We start from the raw sequence: 19004 nt of genomic DNA, 5'->3' as shown, positions 1-19004 counted from the left end.
ACACTCTCCATTATCCTCTCACTTCTCACCCTCCCCCTTTCCTTTCTTTCACTGCATTTCTCAAGTTTGCTCAATAGGGACAACAGTGTTACTCTGTTAGCCCAAGGCTTAAGGGTTGAACTCGGCAATTAGATCACATGTGCTCAAACCCCAGTGACAGTGAAGATTTCTGAACAAGTAATTTCATCTCTTTTCTGAAAAAAGTTTCCTCCTCCGGGAAAAGAAAAATGGAGGTGATGGGTAATGAGATTGCTCCTTGATAGCACCATGTGCAGAAGGAATGAGGTGATGTAACAGCTGAATGTCTTGTCTCCTACACAGGACGTGCTTAACTTCTGGATGGGCCATTGCCTCCCCCGTCGTTACTGGCCAGCCTAACGCCGACCCCCAGTTGGCTCAGATCCTGAAAGCAGGATCTCAGGAATAAACACTTGGGGTTTTTATCTGGAGAATTTTCTCTTCCCACCTTTCAATGCTACTGACACGTCTATTCTGAGCTCAAACATCAGTGAAATGAGGACACCTTTTTAAGATCCATGGACAGCAGAGTGACATGAATTCAGAAATACTTGCATTTAAGTCATGGTGTCACCCAGAACCTTGTTATAACGGGATTTAGGCCTGATGCAGAAACGTACTGGAGGGCTTCCCTGGTGGCTCAGTGGTTGAGAGTCCACCTGCTGATGCAGGGGACATGGGTTCATGCCCTGGTCTGCGAAGATCCCACATGCCGCGGAGCAGCTGGGCCCGTGAGCCATGGCCGCTGAGCCTGCGCGTCTGGAGCCTGTGCTCCGCAACGGGAGAGGCCACAACAGTGAGAGGCCCGCATACCGCAAAAAAAAAAAAAAAAGAAATGCACTGGAATCTCATCCAGATGTGTTCACTAGGGAGCCTCTCAGTTGCACTGAGTGTTAGAAAGCTTAGGGCTTTTCTAATAAAAGGGAGCGAGGTTAACATTTATAGTCTATATCATTGGGACTTCCCTGGTGGCACGGTGGTTAAGAATCCACCTACTAATGCAGGGGACACGGGTTCAAGCCCTGGTCCGGGAAGATCCCACGTGCCGTGGAGCAATGAAGCCCGTGCGCCACAACTACTGAGCCTGCGCTCTAGAACCCACAAGCCACAGTTACCAAGCCCATGTGCCACAACTACTGAGCCTGCACTCTAGAGCCCGTGAGCCACAACTACTGAGCCCGCATGTCACAACTACTGAAGCCCATGCGCCTAGAGCCCATGCTCCGCAACAAGAGAAGCCACTGCAATGAGAAGCCCGCGCAACACAGCGAAGAGAATCCCCACTTGCCGCAACTAGAGAAAGCCTGCAATGAAGACCCAACGCAGTCCTAAAAAAAAAAAAGATACCATTACTCTATATCATCTCTCTCTCTCTCTTCCTCTCACTCTCTGGCTCTCTCCACCCTCCTGCTCCCGTCTTCTCTTCCCTTCTTTCCAGTGCCCAGAACTCTACTCTCTTACTCTTGTTTCTACTGAGAGTTTCTCAGATCTTTTTAAACAGCTCTATTATCATTTCCTTCTCTCCATTTTCAATAGTTATCTTTTGATCAAATGTCATATCCTTTGCTATCTCCCTGAGCAGGTGAAAACACTTATCTTGGTTCAGCTCAGTTCAGCAACCCTTACTTTCAGCTCCTTGATCGATGCCGGCCTTATGAGATCCCTAGCTTCACCCCTAAATCTAATGGATTGCTTTGCAGGTCCTGGGGACATGGTCCTTCAACTTTCAAATGGTTGATCATACCCATGTATCGCCTCTCCTATTATTTATATATCTTTTCATTAACTTGGCCCACTTTTTTTTAAATCGACGTATCGTTGATTTACAATGTTGTGCCATGGCCCACTTTTTAATTCAAAAGAATTTATGGAAATGGGTACCACTAAACAATGAGTGAATCTGTAGGTTTGATAGGCTAGTGATGGAAGCTCAATTCCTACCTTTCGAAATACTAAAAGTGCGTGTGTGTGTGTGTGTGTGTGTGTGTGTGTGTGTGTGTGTGTGTAGTATGTCCTCAGGTAGAAGGGACCCAGGTAATGACTTTTGTGACCCTCCTTGCTGACTCAGAAACCCCTTGTGTCCTCCGACGTGTGGCCACCTGCACTGGGCCAGAGCATGACAGGCAGCATCTCCCCTGCAGGGCTGGGCTCCCAAGTAAGATGATTCTTCTTTGCACTCAGCCCAAAGGAGCATCCCTGGTTTTGAACCCTAGCTTCTAGCTCCCAGCATCTTCTTACTAATCCACTGCCTCCAGCACTTTCAGGGTGTCCATAATCATCACTCTCTCTCTCACTTCAATCTTCTCTTCCCTGAAAACTTTAAGAGGAGCCAACTCTAGGTAAGGGGGATTGCTAGTTACAGGGATCCTGCGGGTCTCTCAAATCCTCTGTGCTTTGGCAGGACGGGGCGATGCCAGAGGGCTCCACCATCAGGTGGGAGGGATGGGGACCTTGGACGAAAAAGGGGAGAAGGAGCTGGAGAAAGCAGGGTATGTACAAAAGGTCAGTCATTCTGGTACCCACGCTGTTATAGTTACAGTGTTGCTGGGTTGCTCTGATCCACTGTCAAGGCTGAGGCTAATTGGGGCAGGAAGATTTGGAGAGCAGCCTCCCCTTACTTCCCTTAAAAGTAACCAAAGCCAGAAGCTTATTACTCTGCCCAATAAAATGAAAAAGAAACAACTGGCTTAGACCTATTAGAGGGGACCAATGTGTCTAAGACATGTCCCAGGTCTTCTCAGATGGCCCTAGACCTATTTATTGTGCACTACTTTTTTTAACACCTTTATTGGAGTATAATTGCTTTATAATGTTGTGTTAGTTTCTGCTGTATAACAAAGTGAATCAGCTATACGTATACATATATCCCCATATGCCCTCCCTCTTGAGTCTCCCTCCCACCCTCCCTACCCCACCCCTCTAGGTGGTCACAAAGCATAGAGCTGATCTCCCTGTGCTAATGCACTATTTTTAATGAGATCAAACGAGCAAGCCACAAACTTCCTTTAAATAAAATAGAACCTTGCCTGCCTTTTTATGAACCTGTTTAATCATCATTTCTTTTAAAAAAAATGGAGCACGGGGGACATTTCCAGTCATCAGAACATACCAGTATCTAAAAGGAGATAGGGGTAGCAGCTTGAAATAGCACATTCAAGATTATAATATACTTCTGGCCAGGATGAATCCTGTACCATAAGCTTTAGAGCGCAGGAAACATTCGTATTCTTTCTTGCCTTAAATCAACTTAAGGCCATCTATGAGCCCTTGGTTTGTTGCCCTAACGGGGCAGTCTAGTTCATCACTGTCCCCCACATACATACACCACCCATGCAACAAGATTCCAAAGCTGCCATTGGACACAGAGCAAAGTATTCCAAAAGCTACCTTCCTGGAAAGAGGACAGAAATGTGCTGCGTAAACAAAGCTAAAACTTCACATTTCAGTTAGCTTTTCCGTCACTGTATTGCCTGTTTGGAGCTGCCTCCTTAAAATCTTATCGTCATAATACGAACAGTGGGAAAAATATATAAATGTTTTTGGCTAGTAGCGTGGCTTGATAAGGGCCAAAGGGACAGATTTCTAAGCCTTGACACCAGGAAACTCGGGACTTGAAGTTGTTGACGTAACTGTTCATCCAAGCCTCACCCGGTGGGAAGCAAAAAGCCCAAAAGGAACCAAAAGCACACAGGGACTTTTTTGGAGCTTTTCTCCCTGAACGGAATTTCTCTTTCCACCTTAGTCTGGATGCTCTCTTCTGAGTCTCCTTGCTCTCTCGACTTGCCTTGTTCTCGCGGATTTTCATTGGTCTCGACCAATGCAGACGTTCTCTATCCGTGACTCTCGCCCATTCTTTTTCCTTATTTGTGGGGTCCTACTGCCTATACCTTCAGGAAGTTTCTACTTCCTGTTATACAAAAATCTATGAGGCAAGGAAAAGACACCAATTTGACCTACCCATAGGACGGCACAAATTAATAATTCAATAAGTCATTGTCATTTTACAAATAATTCAATAAATTATTGTCATTTTACAGAGAAGGGAACACTCGATAAATGGCAGCTAATAATTGTAATGTGTTTGATTTTAGCTAGGCTAGTAATGTCCACGTTTTCTTTCCCTTGGGTGAGTGTTGATGAAGATAGTTTTCCTTTCTGTGTATTTTCTTTTTTTCTAACTTCTCCATCCCTTCTCTACTCTCCTCCATTTCCAAAATTAAAAAAAAAAAAAAAAATGTCCTAACCTAAGTCCTAACTCCCTCCATTTGCATCCTCTATCCAGAGGCTACCCTAGGGGAAGGGTACAGACTGATGTTTGGGTTCATGGGTTATCTGAGGATTTGGAGGAGGTCCAACCTGTTTAGCCCCTGCCTGCTTCTCTATTTAAAATGGTATAAACTCAAAGTTTGGAGAAAGAGGACTTGAGAAGGAAGGAGTGGATGGAGCTACACACACAAGAAGGAAATAGTTTGTTCCCTGGGTGAATAAAGAACATGTAGGTTGCTCTTTCATTTCATTAAGGGGAAAAAAAAAAAACCCTAACCCACAGATTACAATAAATGTACTTGATACAATTATAATAAAACCCAAGTTCATCATTGATGGAGATTAATACTCCGCCTCAAAATTGTAATTATTTGAAATTCGAAGGGAAGGAAATTAAATAACTAGTGTCTTTCCTATTTTCTAGTAAATTGCCTCAATTTGATCAGAAATATGGTTACATTTTTCTTTGTTATCTAATCTATCAAACAACAAATATGATTCCACTGATTTTATTTGCGGTCCCTCGTAATAAAAATAATGATATGATTTAGAAAATATCCCCAACCCCACCCATTTCTTTTAAATTGTGTTTATTCCAAGTCATTTTCAAAACATTGCTGCTAATATCATACCATGGATGAATAACTACCTCTAGATCAAGTTAGGTAAATTTAATTATGGCCCTATAATGAGAAACATCCTCCTCTTCTCTAAAAGTGAAAAGCTTAATAAAGTGGTACCATTTAACAAACAATTCTAAATTGGACAAATAATTCTAAATCAGGTAACTGTTTTGGAGGAATGGAGGGAATAAAGAGTTGAAAAAAATAAGAGTTGAATGCTCAAGTTGGTCTGTATTTTGTTAGGAGATATTTCTTGCTAAAATCATCAATGGGGGAGAGAGAGAGAGAGAAACGGGGTTTGGGGGAAGAAATATCTTTCTAGGGCTGTAGTGATCAACAATTAAATATATTTACAAGAAAACATCCAAAATATCAGCCATGAAAATATATTTTCACCCTCTACAGCTGCTAGCTACAGCTGTCATCCTAGATATTATATTGAAAACACATAGACCATACTGAGAACTTCAGAGAGGATTTCTTTTTGAAGGAGGGTCTTTAATTTGACATGGGAAAAATGTCATCTTTTTTGGAAGATGTTTTGCATTTACTCTGAAGTTAATCAGGGAGTTAATTCCACTCACTCAACAGCACAACGGCTATCATGAGCAGAAAAGCCTTCAGTCCTCCAAGCCTTTGGACTCTTTCTCACAGGAAGAGGAAATGGGCGGCACCCAGTAGAGAAATTTGCAGCAAACTTGTAAAAAGAATGACTCGGGAGGAAACAAGGATGGCATGCACGTTAATGAATACTTACATAAATGTCTGCACCATAAAATCCATCCTGGTAAACAACACTGCAAGGGTGCACACACAAAGAAAAACATTCATATTAGTGCATTTCCCCATGCAGACACACCAACCCCTGCACTGGCGAAGTTAGTCTGGTCACAAGATCCAAAACACAGGAACCGAGGATCGTTTTCAGATTGGTTAAGGAGGTTGGAGACAACGGCAGTCCGTCAGACTGAGAAAATTAGGCTGGGGTTCGGTGTCAGCCCAGAATCAGGACATGGTGGCGTGCTGGGTACCAGACTTTCCAATCTTTCCGGAGGGGTGCAGAAATGCAAAGAGGATTCACGTTTATTTTAAGTGACCCACGCAGATATGAGGATCGGGGTTTGCATTCAGCCAAACCATCTAGGTCCCCCCGGAAAAAAAATCATCTGCTTAAAATATATGATTGATAAGAGCAGGCGTATGGATGTCACATTTTCAATACGGGTTATAGCTGAATGACCTCAGGGGCATTGCACAATCCAAACGATTTCAGAAATTTTCTTCTATATTCTTTCATACTCTAGTATTCTATTTGGTAATTCCATGTGCCCCTCTTTTATGGTACATGTAGGAGAATATCTCTAATTATACAGGTGTGTGAACAGGTGTGTAGATGTGTGTGCAAGAATATATGTGTGCTTTTGTATACGGGTGTGCTTTGCGCATATATATGCATATGTGTGTTACTTTGAACATGTAAATGCATACGTGTGCATGTGTATACCATGTACATGTGTATAAGTGCATGCGTGCGCACGTGTATATGAATGTAGATATTGTGCATGTGATGTGTGTAGGAGTATGTGTTTGCACATCTATGTGTATGCGGGCTCATGAGTCATATGTGTGTACATGCCTATGTCTGTGTGCATATTCGTATAAATTATAAGCAGACTCCCACATAATGGTTGAACAAGTCTGGCCTCACAGCAGCTCTCTGATTCCTGTCCATTTAGTCATCTCAGAGAGAAGGGACTTCACAGGACGGGGTAAATAAAAGATCCTGGACTTTTCCAGAAGTTTTTTGGTTTACCTCGAGTGAAACCTCCAGGAAAAGAAGCTCACAGCTCTGTGATCCTAGGAAACTGACTTAAAATTCCTGAGCAGTAAAACGGGTTTAATGAGGATCCAATGTAGACTGCGCACCTAACAGGCCTTTGTGAAGATCCCAGGACATCTCAAATACAAACTGTGGGTTTCTAAGGCATGTTTCCAAAGTATAGCAGTTGTTATTAATAATCTTCCCTGATCTCTTCCAATCGAGTTTACAGATGATTTATGATTCTGTCAAATGCACCCCACCGCAAATTCTCCAATGCGCCCCACCGTCGAATGGAGCTGCAGTCCTAACAGAAGCAGGACTTTGATTACCAAAGGATTCCAGCAGGTTTCAGGAGCAGAGTGGACCCGCAGGTAAGCCAAGCATATCGAGAGCCAAGAGGACACACGTGACAACACACACATGCACACACGCACACGGCAGTGACACTGGTTTGCTGGAGAACACTGCAGTGTGCTTCTCAGAGCTTTTCAGAGTTGATTGGCTAACCCCGAGCACCATCATCTTTAAAAACGGGGCAGGGATTTCACATGCTAAGGAGGTCAGTAGGAATCGCTTTCAGCTGTTTTTATTTGGATCGAAAAGGGGCTCCGGTTCACAAGAGCACTTGTCAAGCAGCGTCAAACCCTAATCCGAGATACAGAGGTAAGTGGCATCCTGAGCTAGGCTTTGATTTCTCTTTCAACACTTCCAACATAAAAAGATACTGCCTGTTGGGGGTCAGAAGGCAGGACTGGCCTCTGCCAACAAGACTGGGCCCAGAGCTGATCATTCAGCCAGATCAGAACGGCGCTGTCCATCCCTCCAAGACATCACGCTGTCCATTCCTCCATGACATCACGCCCTTGCAAGTACTGGCCCTTGTGCCAGGGAAGCCTTATCTCCTGATAACCTCATCCAAAAGCAGAGCACCATTCAAGAGCCAATTTAGAGAGGAAACACACGGGCATCTGGGTCACAGCCTCAGCAGTCAGCAGCTATGGGCCCTGGGACTAATGACCTAAGCTATCTGAGCTTCACTTCTTCATCTGTGAAATGGGGAAGGAGGTAAGTGCCTGAGTCAAGGGAGGATTGAGTTAGGTGATGTGTGCAAAGCGATGAGCAAGGTAGTTACCAACAAAGTTCTAATTAAATATCACATCGCTATGAGCTTTATCCAGTGCCCACCCCAAGCGGAGTTTTTCCTCCTTCCTGTGAACACCAGCATCATGTTTTCCAATCCTTGAATCCCCACTTGGTCCAACAATTTTAAATACTGGTCAAATATTAAAGGCATTTGCGTAGACAGCTCATTTCACCCTGAAAGTTGCACCCAATAGCTTACTTGACATTCTATCCCACTTGATGGCCAACACATTGCTTCTCACACTGAAGATGTAAGTAAACATCTATTGAGTGAATATTGCCCATAGTTTAAAGTGGGGGGGTGGCCATTAGTAGGTGACAGAAGGTGATACAGAGCAATTCTAGGTAGAATCTTCATCTGGTTATTCAGCAACAATGGCTGTTGTCATTGGGGGAGGTGGGGGTAAGATTCGAAAACTGGACCCTGGGACTTCCCTGGTGGTCCAGTGGTTAGGACTCCGCTCTTCCATCGCAGGGGCCATGGGTTCGATCCCTGGTCGGGGAACTAAGATCCCTCAAGCCACGCGGTAAGGCCAAAACAAACAAACAACAAAACCCCAAAAACCTGGACCCGGACTTAGGATACCAGTGCAAGAGGCTAGACAGAATGTGATGTACATGTGAACAATATATTAATATTTAACCAAACATTAATACACATTCAAATATGGGAAGGGATGCTTTTCTCGAAATATTTGTAGAGGGGGACCCCATCTGTGTCTGCTCTTCTGTGAATAATGGAGCAGGCATTGGGGGCTGCTCCAGGGGACACAGGACCAGGAGTGGCTGAGGCAGAGCTCTGGCTGAGAAAAGGGCCCTTTCTTTCATCAGGACAAGCTCTTGTGCACTGTGGCCAGCTGCCTGCCTCCAGGGCAAGCCTCTTGGTACCAACAGCTCCCAGAAATGAGTCAGGAACAGGCCCCGATGTTTGCCTTAGGCTTGTTCAGCCGGGTGACCTGGCTGCCATGCTCTGCCCTCCACCATGGACCACGGAAAATTACTCAGGGACTCTGACATCCCACGTTTACAAGACAGAGAACCAAAGGGAACGTGATCTGGCGTCTCATTTGAACAGACTCAAACAAACTGACTGATGAGCCCTATTCAATACTCTGCTGTTGAAATGCTTACGACACTCCAACCACGATGCTGAGGCTCAGGGCAAGTCCATCAGCTAAGGCTGCCCTCAGGGGGCTTACGGGGAGGCACAAAGCCAGGTACACTGATGTGAGATGGCAGCCGCGAGAGCCGCTGCGGAGGAGGGGAACGATGGCGCTCTGACCTGGTAATGGAAGGAGGAGGACTGGCATCAGAGGTGAGGGAACCCCAGGGAATGGCCCGGAAACCCCAGGGCCTGAGCTAGTTCAAGAGGAACTAGGGAGGAAAAGCAAGCCAAGCAAAGGGAACAGCCAATGCAAGGTCTGATGTCTAGAGGGTCCAGGGCATAATTTCTAGCTTGGGGGTGTTCAGAGGCCCAGCCAACTGTGGTGGCTTCCCTAAGAAAGGAAGTGGAGAATTCTAGCTGCTCTTACAAACCGCCCAGGGTAGGGACTGCTGCTTTACACTATGGGCAACACCTGCACAATCTGGAGAGAAACGAACCAGAGGGTGAGTGATCTACCTTCACAATGACTCCAAAAAACTAGGAACCAATACGGCAATCCTCATTGGTCGCGTGAAACGAAGCCACTTGAAGGGCTCCGAGTTTCATCACAATACTGTGTGTTTTTTTCCTAAGTCACAGCACGAATGTGATCGCCACGAGCCCTCATACCTAGAGAGCGATTCCTCTGTGTCCGCCCCTAGTCTGACCTAATTATCATTATCCCGCCTAATCCTCAAAATACCCCTATGAGATGGATAATGTTATTACAGCCTCTCTGGACATCAAGAGAGTGAAACGGAGAGAGAGAGGTACTGACGAAGAAGCTGGGTTGCTAGCCCAGGTTGTATTGGCTTCACAGCCCAAATTTTAAATTGCCATGGCAGGCAGCAGCGGTCAAACTTCAGCAGGCATCAGGACCACCTCGAGGGCCTGTTAAAACACAGATGGCCGGGCCCCATGCCCAGCCCAGAGGTTCTGAATCAATAGATCTGGATGGTGGGGTGGGGAGGGTGGGTCTAAGAATTTGCATTTTTAACAAGTAACGGGATGCTGACACTGCCGGTTCTAGGACTAATAGGCTTATTGCCCCATGGAGCACCAAGCTCCACGTGTCATTTTACTTTACATTTGAGACAACCCTGAAGGTCAGCTTCTTAGGCCCTGTTCTAAATAGGAGCTGGTTAGAGGCAAGCTCTTAGAAAGGCCCATGCTGGTTTTCAAGAATGGATTCAAACATTTTTTAAAAACCCCACTAAACAGGTGCATATGTAAAGGGAAAGGAAGGTAGGGGATGATGTCTAATGCGTAGCTATCGATAAATTAGCCACATCCCAGTACAAGAGAAGAGAGTTGCCATCATGCATTGAACAGGTGCAGCCTTATTTTAATGCAGAGGCGGTCCGTCTAGCCATGCAAAGGTAATTGTAATATCTTCGGAACTGCAATATGCTTTTGCAAGAGCATAATGCAAATGCACATCTCATTTTCTTAGAAAGGTAATAACAGGAGTTAAATATTTGAATGAATGCAAGCGGGGAATGATTGCACTATAGCAAATTAGTTTACTTTATAAAAAAAGGAAAGAAAGGAATCATGCGATGCCCAAACTATACAATCTGTTTGTGTAACATAACATATCCCAACCACAAATACATTCTTGAAGGAAAGGTTATTTAAAGCTGCTTTATCTTACTCCCCATTCCAAGTGGAAAATAATATTCTTAATGCATTCAAATCTAGTTGTTTTTGAACGGATATCACGTGGGTCCATAAACTCACTGGCATTTGTATAGAATTGTGCAGTGTATGTACACTGACATTTTCCTGGGGAAAATACATATTTTAATTAGATGATCAAAGGCGTCTGTGACATCGCACTTTCTCCCCCCAAATTTAAGAACCACTGACTTAGAGTGTTTGTCTTTAAATGCACTCAATTAAGAGGCTTTTTTTTTTTTTTTTTTTTTAATGTAAGAGGTTACATTTTAAAACTGGCTGAGAATTTAAACAAGAATTCACAGCAAAACCAAAAAAGCTAAAGAGAATTCTGGAAAGTATTCTGGAGCTAAGTGATGATGACCTAATGTTTATGTTCATCGAGAAACTTCCCAAGCATCAGATAATACAATCTGAGGATAAGACATTTATAAACTAAAACCAAAAAACATGGTTGATTTACAGAAAGAAAGGTTTGCACACACTGTTCTAAAGTCTTCTTCAGGACCTAACCTGAAAGCACTCCCAAAGGCTCTGTGTATGGGCTTCATTCTTTCACAGACCAACTGTAAGAAGTTTTTTCCTGGGATACCACCATATCTTTCTTGCACTTAGAGTAGCATATTCACCTCAAAATACTTCTCATGGTAACTCTGAGAAGTTGTACATACATGTGACATAATTAATGACCTGAGAAAGTACAGAATGTCTTGCTCAAAAATATCCAGAGAGCCAAGATAAAAACCCTATAGCAAATGCTGGGTGCTTAACTTAGAATAATAATAATAATTTAAAAATATCTCCTGTGGTTCTCTATATCCCTAGCCCCATACAATATGATTGGTACATCGTAGGCACTTGATAAGGTGCTGTTAATTAATTAATTAATTAAGAACAAGAACTTGGTGAGGCCAATCTCATAGGGTTTTGTGGGGAGAGGACTGAGGTTTAGTTGCTGTCCTGTAACATCCGATGTTGTACTGAGTCTGGTGTATGTGTCTCTGACGCTTCTACCTTCCATCTTCATCCACACATCAGCAGCCTGCCAGCTCCCTTGGATGACAACTACCCAATGGGTAATTTCCCCAAATATGAGTCCTAGGAAGACACACTGGACATGGTAGCCGATTATCTAAACAGACTCCAGGAGCAAATGCAAGGAGAAATATGGACGACTTGGTCCATTTAGCTCTCCCTGAGACTGTTCACTAGTTAATATTTTATTTCCGATCTACAGATTCCATAAACCACTGAAGTGCCTCTGTCCAAAGCCATCTCTGTGGCTTATGGGAATGGAGGTCTGTGAACTGTAGGAGTCCCCCAGCCAATGGGAACGTGACTCATGGAAGGAAAGATATGGGTACTCAACATAAGCCAAAGGGGACTCTTGAGAAAGAGGGGAGTATAAGCAACGAATAAAAAGTCAATAACCACATCAACAGCAACAACAGTAGCTACAGTTCACGTAACACGTGCCATTTGATGGAACTGATTAAGTCACAACCTTACCTGCATCTCCCTATTTCATCCTCTATCAACCCTACGGAGGCAGGTGTAGTCTTCACTCACCTGCTAAGTCAACTGTGCCTGCAAAGATTAAGTCAGCTACCCAGGGCAGTATGAGATAGAAGAGCAGGAGCCAATCTCATCTGCCCCATAGTCTGTGTCTTTATAGGATTGTAACAATCTTATAGACTGCGTAGACATTAGCTTTCTAACTCATCACCCATTCTCACTCAGTTAATGCTGGCAGTCACTAAGGGGTTGGTTGGCCCAGTCTAGGGTTTTTCTCATTCCTGTGATCCCTGGTCCAAGTAGAGCTTTCCCCCCTGCCACCAGGAGTGATTATGAATTAATGTCCCAATAACTTTCTATTTAGCTATGTGAGAAAGGGAGATAGGGCTCTTCATAACCTACATTCTTTACTTGCTGGGAGAAATTTCAGAAAATATCAGGACATGGAGGGAAAAACCGAATCAGTAAATGTAAGGGCATCCTTAGTGAATCCTCCTGGGTGACTAGCTTGATGTTGGATACTTCCAAGGGTCACTCAAGGATTCACAAAGGTGGCCTTGGAGGTTCTGTGGATTTTTTTCTATCTCAGAAAAAAAAAAAAATGGAAGCTATACATGGACATAGGATAAATGACACATTCTTCGTTGAGATTTTAGTAACAGAGTATTCATATTGGATACTTCATGGAAAACAGAGGTTTAGGATGACAGATATGTCTTCAATTGGTGACACTGGGAAAAACAGATTCTTCCTTAATACATGCAGTTTTTTTTTAGGTGATGGCTTATAAAAAGATGGGGACCTCTGAGTATGAGGGAGCAACACAGAATGAGAGCTTAATGTGGCAATGTAGGAAATGATTGGATTTTTCTTGATTGGATTTTCTTTCTTTCGTTTTTCTTTTTTGGTTTTAAACTTTTCAAATTAAAAAAAATTTTTTTAACTGAAGTATAATTGATTTACAATAGAAATGATTGGATTTCTTCTCTCTCTGGAAGCTTTCTGGAACCCAAGCTGGTGGCCACTCAACACCCTATCTTATCACTTATCACATTTGTTGAAATCATTAGCATCTATGGTGTTCCCTGTGCCTGACTCTAAGAAACTCCTCCAAAGGCGCCATTTGTCTCAGCATCCTTAGCATAAGACAGTGCATCGAGCTGAGAGAAGCAATGAACGGGACTGGAGGAAAGACAGTCACATCCAGAAATCAGGAAACTAAAGGACTTTGGAGACAAACAGCTACAGGAAATCCACACTATTCCCGGGACCACCTGAATCCTGATAATGTCATCCTGGAAACAGAAATGGGTTTCCAACCTTTCTGCTTCTTGCTTCCACTCAACATAGATCAGGGCACTCTCTACTCCAGCCAATGTCTGCTCTGTGTCCTGCTCAGCTCTTTTCCTTTCCAAGATGGGCTGCCCCTCCCGGCCTCTCCCCCCATGGACTCCTTCAGCCTAAACCAATGAAGGGAAAGGAACCGTCATTGAAGATGCTGAGTTCACACTTTTTCATTTGGTTTCAAAGCACTCCAGGCAGTTTGTAATCCAGCAAAACACCCAGGCAACTAGCTGAATTTCCTCCTTTTCAATCTGCTGTTATAGAACATGCAGACATGGACACACACACCCTTAGTCCTTCTGAATTTCCTACTCTGCCCGTCTTGAGAATTTTCTCTTCCTACTAGGTGTGGTTTCAGAATTCCAACCATAATATTGCCAGTGAAGAGGCACAATTCACCATTATAACCAAAATGATTAGGAAGATCACTGGAATATTAAAATGAAATCATGTCCAAAGCAGTCACCAACAACGTGCTTCACCGCTTGGAGACGCCTGGCTCTCGCCCTGACCAACATGGCATTAGTTATACCTGGTTATCGCCAGCAAAGAGCAAGTTCATTAGAAGTTAGCAAATTTCAATTTTACAGCAGGTGTGTTTACTCTGAGATTTTTATAAATTGTCCATATGAAAATAAGCCATACAATTTTTTTTCTGTTCAATGTAGCAGTGATATACTGAGGGTACACAGACCAAAAAGAGACAATTACCATCTACTAAGGTAAGATAATGATTTTCAGATAAACTAATGTGATATTAACATGCAATTCTGCATTTACGGCTTACGAATTTTGCTTTCATGAGCCTAAAGGGTAACTTATTTTTTCTTCATAACTCATGATGTGACCTTGGGAATAACAAATCTTTGTTTCTGCCTTTTTGAATCTAAAAATGGGCTCGACACTGTGGGCTGGAGATAATGATCATACTAGCAATGATTCCTTACAGAACACGGTCAGATATATAAGGCTTAGGACATGCAGACGCATCATTTTGGAGGGTTGGGAGAATTTAAGGCCGATTCATCCTTGGTTCGTTATTATCCTCCACCTTTTCGGTAAAAAACTCTAATGACAATACAAGAAATGATAGACATTGTCTTATTTCTCTGCTTTTATTTTCCCTTCCTGATGATGTCATCAAATTTCAGTTCTTAATATTCTTAACTTTGTTTCATTGCATTTGTTTTTAAAACACTTCAAATGCTCTACTTGGGAATGCGTGAGATATGAATAAATAATGAACAAAGAGTGTGTCCCTTTGTTATCAGACTAGAGATGATCTAGGTTTATTCAGGTTTTCTAAAAGACGGATAAGCCAAAGAGCTAAAGAAAATGAATTTAACCCTTTCACACAGTCCTGAATATAGCCAGATTCTTTCTAGAGACCAGAAAGCCAGTCTCCTGGCCAGACTGTGCTGGGTATAGCTGAGTTTTCCTTTGAGCGGTACTATTGCCATTTGGGCCCCGTATCTCTTTGTGTTGGGGGGTATGGTGGGAGTCCGTCCTGTCCTGTGCATTGTAGGATTTTTAGCAGCATCCCTGGCCTCCACCCAGTAGATACTATCACAACAAACAAAAATGTCTCCAGACATTCCCAATGTCCCATGAGGACCACTGCCTTAGAGACTTCCCTCTCTCCGACTCCAGGGGGCCAGAATGTTCTAGGAGGATTCCTAACAGCGAGGCAGAAAGGGTAGCACTTCAAGAAAGCAGCCCATGGCGCCAGTACCAATTTCTTTTTTCTTCAGCATTCACCACCATTCCCTGATATTCACTCGGCAATAGCAAAGTCCACGTACAGAAAGACCAAACGGGCCTTGGGGAACAAATCAATCTGCATTGTCCTCAGAGAGGGAAAAAGGAAGGCAAAGGCCATTTTGGAAAATCCAACTAAATGAGTCACTTCCAATTTCTTTGAACTTCAAGAGTTTGCGTTAGACTCGACACCTAATTTTCTCTTCTGGGCCAAAGGTTCATTCACCTTGAAGCACAAGATGTCTTTGGGGAGGCGGGCAAGACCGCCCCAGTGAATTGTACGTTTGAAACCCTCCTGTCCCTCCACCGAGGGATTCAAAGGGCAAATGTGATCCAACCTCCTTAATCACCAGATGTTTGCAATCATCAGAAAGACGTCTTGGGCTGTAACCATTTCTCTGTTCTCCAGCATTCAGTCTCAAAGATAATTTACATAACAAAATGTGACATGTAGAATGCTTAAAGGCACCAACCATGACAAGACGAATTACACTCATTTTTCAAGACTCCTTGCAAGGTGCTGCACAGCAAGCGCGCGCGGGCTGCATGCCGGGCGGTTCCGGGGTGGGGGGGGGGGGGCGGTCAAGACCGGCATGCGCTAGATCGCACGCAAGGGGTGCTGGTGCGGGAGGCCCGCCCGGGGTCGGGGGGCTGCCCCACTTACCCGCCGTAGGCCGGGATCGGAGGCGGGGGCGCCGCGGCCCGGAAGGTGTTGTACACGGTGCGGCCGCGGCCTCGCAGGTGCGCCCCTCGGTAGGCGGCCGCGGCGGTGGCGGCTGGATACGGGAAGCCGGGCACTGCGGGCGACAGGACAGAGCAGAGCTTTCAGAGGCACTCCTGCCTTTGAGGGAACCACCCGCCCCTCCCCCACCACTCAGGCCCCTTCTCCCCGCAGGCCAAGGCTGGACACCTGCCCCGCTTCCTTCCCAGAGTCAGGCTTCCAAAGGCGGGTAGGAGGGAGGAGACCAAGGTCTGATTCCAGAGAGGATGGGCTAGTTCTGCCCGTGGTGCCTGTGCCCCAGGTCAAGGACAGACCTTCACAACGCATTCTTACTAACGGGAGAAAAGCTCACTGCACAAACTTAAATTTTTAAAAAGGTATTGCAACAGATTGCAAGATGTATGTGCAGTGTGCTTTCAAATCTGTCTACCTATCACCCATCTATCCACATGCATACATATACACATATGCATAGTGTAATATATATGTGGATGAGCACACGCTATGCATATGTGTATATGTACACATACATCTGTATAAGCATGTGTGCATGTGGAAGTGAATATATGTATATGTGTATATATGATATACCTGGATGTTTGTGTGTACATACATATACGCATGCATGTGTGTATGTGAATATGTATGTGTGCATATTTATATATGTGTGTGTATTTATATAGTTATATATACAAATTCATATACATACATATTTCAATGTGTTTGCAGTTATCGCTGGGGCTGAACTTCATAAGTAAATGTTAGTTGTCTATTCATAGCTTTTCCCCAACTCATTTTAATTTTTTTTCCTTATTTTCCTTTACCCATATTGCTTGTTAAAAATTTTAAATTGAAATACTGCATTCCTAGAGACAAGTGTACAAATCGTAGGTGTATGGACCTCTCAGGCTCCTATAAACAAATTATTACTAAGGTCCCATCAGCCCCCTAACCATTTATACAGCTTATAAAACCATTTCTACCACAAGCATAATTGCAGAGAAGGGTGGGAATTCGACTCTGAAGGAAAGGGTTTGGGCAGGGTTTTCTTCCCTGGGGGAAAATTCTCTGGGCAGAATGACTTGGCGAGGAGTCAGCAGGGAAAGTAAGCCTGATGGTTGAGATCCCTGATAATTAATATGGCTTCCTCTGCCTGGGGTGTCATTCCTCCTAGGATGTCTGCAAATCCTCAGGCATCAGGGCCCTTGAAGCCTTCAGAACACCACCTCTGCCTTCCTGCTCTTTCTGTTACTGAATCTCACCATGCTGGCCATGCCTGTCGCATCCCACTTAGCAGCAGGCACTGTTGCCCACACTGAATCCCGTGGAGGGGATACTTTTTTAGGAAAATACCGTCCCAGGAGCTCTATATTAAAGGTTCAGAAAGTCCTAAGGTAAGGGAAGTGCATTAACACCATTAACCCAGAACCCCCAAACGTCATTCTTCCAGGAACTCTAGTTTGCAGAAGACCCAACCTCTCACAGGTATTGAGAGAAGTCAGTCATTTATTACCTTTACCTCTTCTATTCATTTGCCAGCTCCTTGAGGCCCCCCACCGTATCCCATTCATCTCTGCATCTCCCTGCGCCTCCCCCACGTCAGCAGAAGCCCCCTGATTCTGTCCACAGTAGGTTCTAGATATTGGACACAGTCGATTCTAGATGACTTACATGCATGAACAAGTGAATGAACCGTGGGCTGTGTGGTCCAGCCAAATGGCTGACAGACTATCCAGGGAACTTCCTCTTCCTGTTCCATTCTCTCCCCTCATCCTGCTTACCTAACAGGAGCTTTGAGGATTTCCAGAGAGAGGGAGACAGGTGATATGAACCAGGGTGGGATGGCTTTCCTCCCCATCTACAGCCCTGCCTCCCCTGCTCCATCTCCCCTGGGATTTCAGACAGTGTTGGTAACGACAGGCAAGGCTGGGAAGGACATAGCTTCTCTTGGCATCATAGGACCACAAAGGCTCAGAGAGGCCTCACAGCCAAGGAAGCTCTTTCCCCGAGTTAACTCAGCACATCCAAGCTTCCCTCTGCCAGGATCTCTATTTTGCTGAATACCTAGCCTCTCACAGGGTGTTGTCTCTCATATTATGTTAAACTTGCCTCCACTCTACATCCAAACGGGGGAGAAGGGCTTTTCCCCTTCCTGCTATCACATTCAAGAGTAGAAGCCCTCCACCCAGAGAACACACTGGTGGTTGCCAAGGGGGAGGGGGCTGGGGGAGGGATGGAGTGGGAGGTAGGGGTTAGCAGATGCCAGCTTCTATATATAGAATGGATAAACAACAAGGTCCTACTGTATAGCACAGGGAACTACATGAACTATCCTATGATAAACCATAATGGAAAAGAATACTAAAAAAAGAATGTATTGATATATATATATATATATATATATATAATATATATAACTGAATAACTTTGTTGTACAGCAGAAATTAATGCAACATTGTAAATCAGCTATACTTCAATTTAAAAAAAGAAAAGAAATACAGAGCAGAAACCCTTCAACCCATCAATTCCCATTACTCCCAGAGTCCTTGGATAGAGTAGGTTTGCAGCTGCATGTGGGGGGCAAGGGGCGGGGAGACGAAGGATTTCCCACAGGAGCCATTCCCAATTCTATATTCATGGAATTGCATGGAGTGGAATATAACCCTTGACCCGGAAGTGAAGGCAGACTAGCTATCATCTGCAATTCTGTGTGTTCTTGAATGGCCAACAGCTATCCTGTTTCGTGGATTCTACCATATCCTTCTGTGATGATGCTGGTAAATGCTAGGGTGGTAGAATCAAGCCAGAATGATTTTTATCTTTCTATGTATATCTGAGAAGACCATCCAGGTTATTTCTTTTTTTTTAATTGTCGTTCAAGACAAATCATACAGCAGTACTTAATTCTCAGCTTTCCAGCCCTCACCACCCACGTCTCCTGGCTGGTGTTTCAACTACTGTTCTTGAAATTGC

At 44.2% G+C, this 19004-nt stretch overlaps 1 protein-coding gene across 50 annotated transcripts in view; it reads right to left on the bottom strand.

The window, feature by feature from the left end:
- The window catches only part of RBFOX1 (RNA binding fox-1 homolog 1), a 2224270-nt gene that overhangs the window by 46576 nt on the left and 2158690 nt on the right, over positions 1-19004 (bottom strand). For 40 of the 50 annotated variants that reach the window (XM_067013731.1, XM_067013735.1, XM_067013738.1 and 37 more), the window contains 2 exons: positions 15975-16107; positions 5665-5704 (listed from right to left, as the gene is read on the bottom strand). In XM_067013731.1, coding sequence (XP_066869832.1) covers positions 5665-5704; positions 15975-16107 — 173 coding nt within the window. The remainder of the gene's footprint in view (positions 1-5664; positions 5705-15974; positions 16108-19004) is intronic. The other 10 variants (XM_067013728.1, XM_067013736.1, XM_067013730.1 and 7 more) reach the window with 1 other exon arrangement.

This window comes from Kogia breviceps, chromosome 14 (assembly GCF_026419965.1).
Source record: "Kogia breviceps isolate mKogBre1 chromosome 14, mKogBre1 haplotype 1, whole genome shotgun sequence".
Taxonomy (NCBI): Eukaryota; Metazoa; Chordata; class Mammalia; order Artiodactyla; family Physeteridae; genus Kogia; species Kogia breviceps.
The sequence above is the reverse complement of the archived record's forward strand: the minus strand, read 5'-3'. Positions and strand labels throughout refer to the sequence as shown.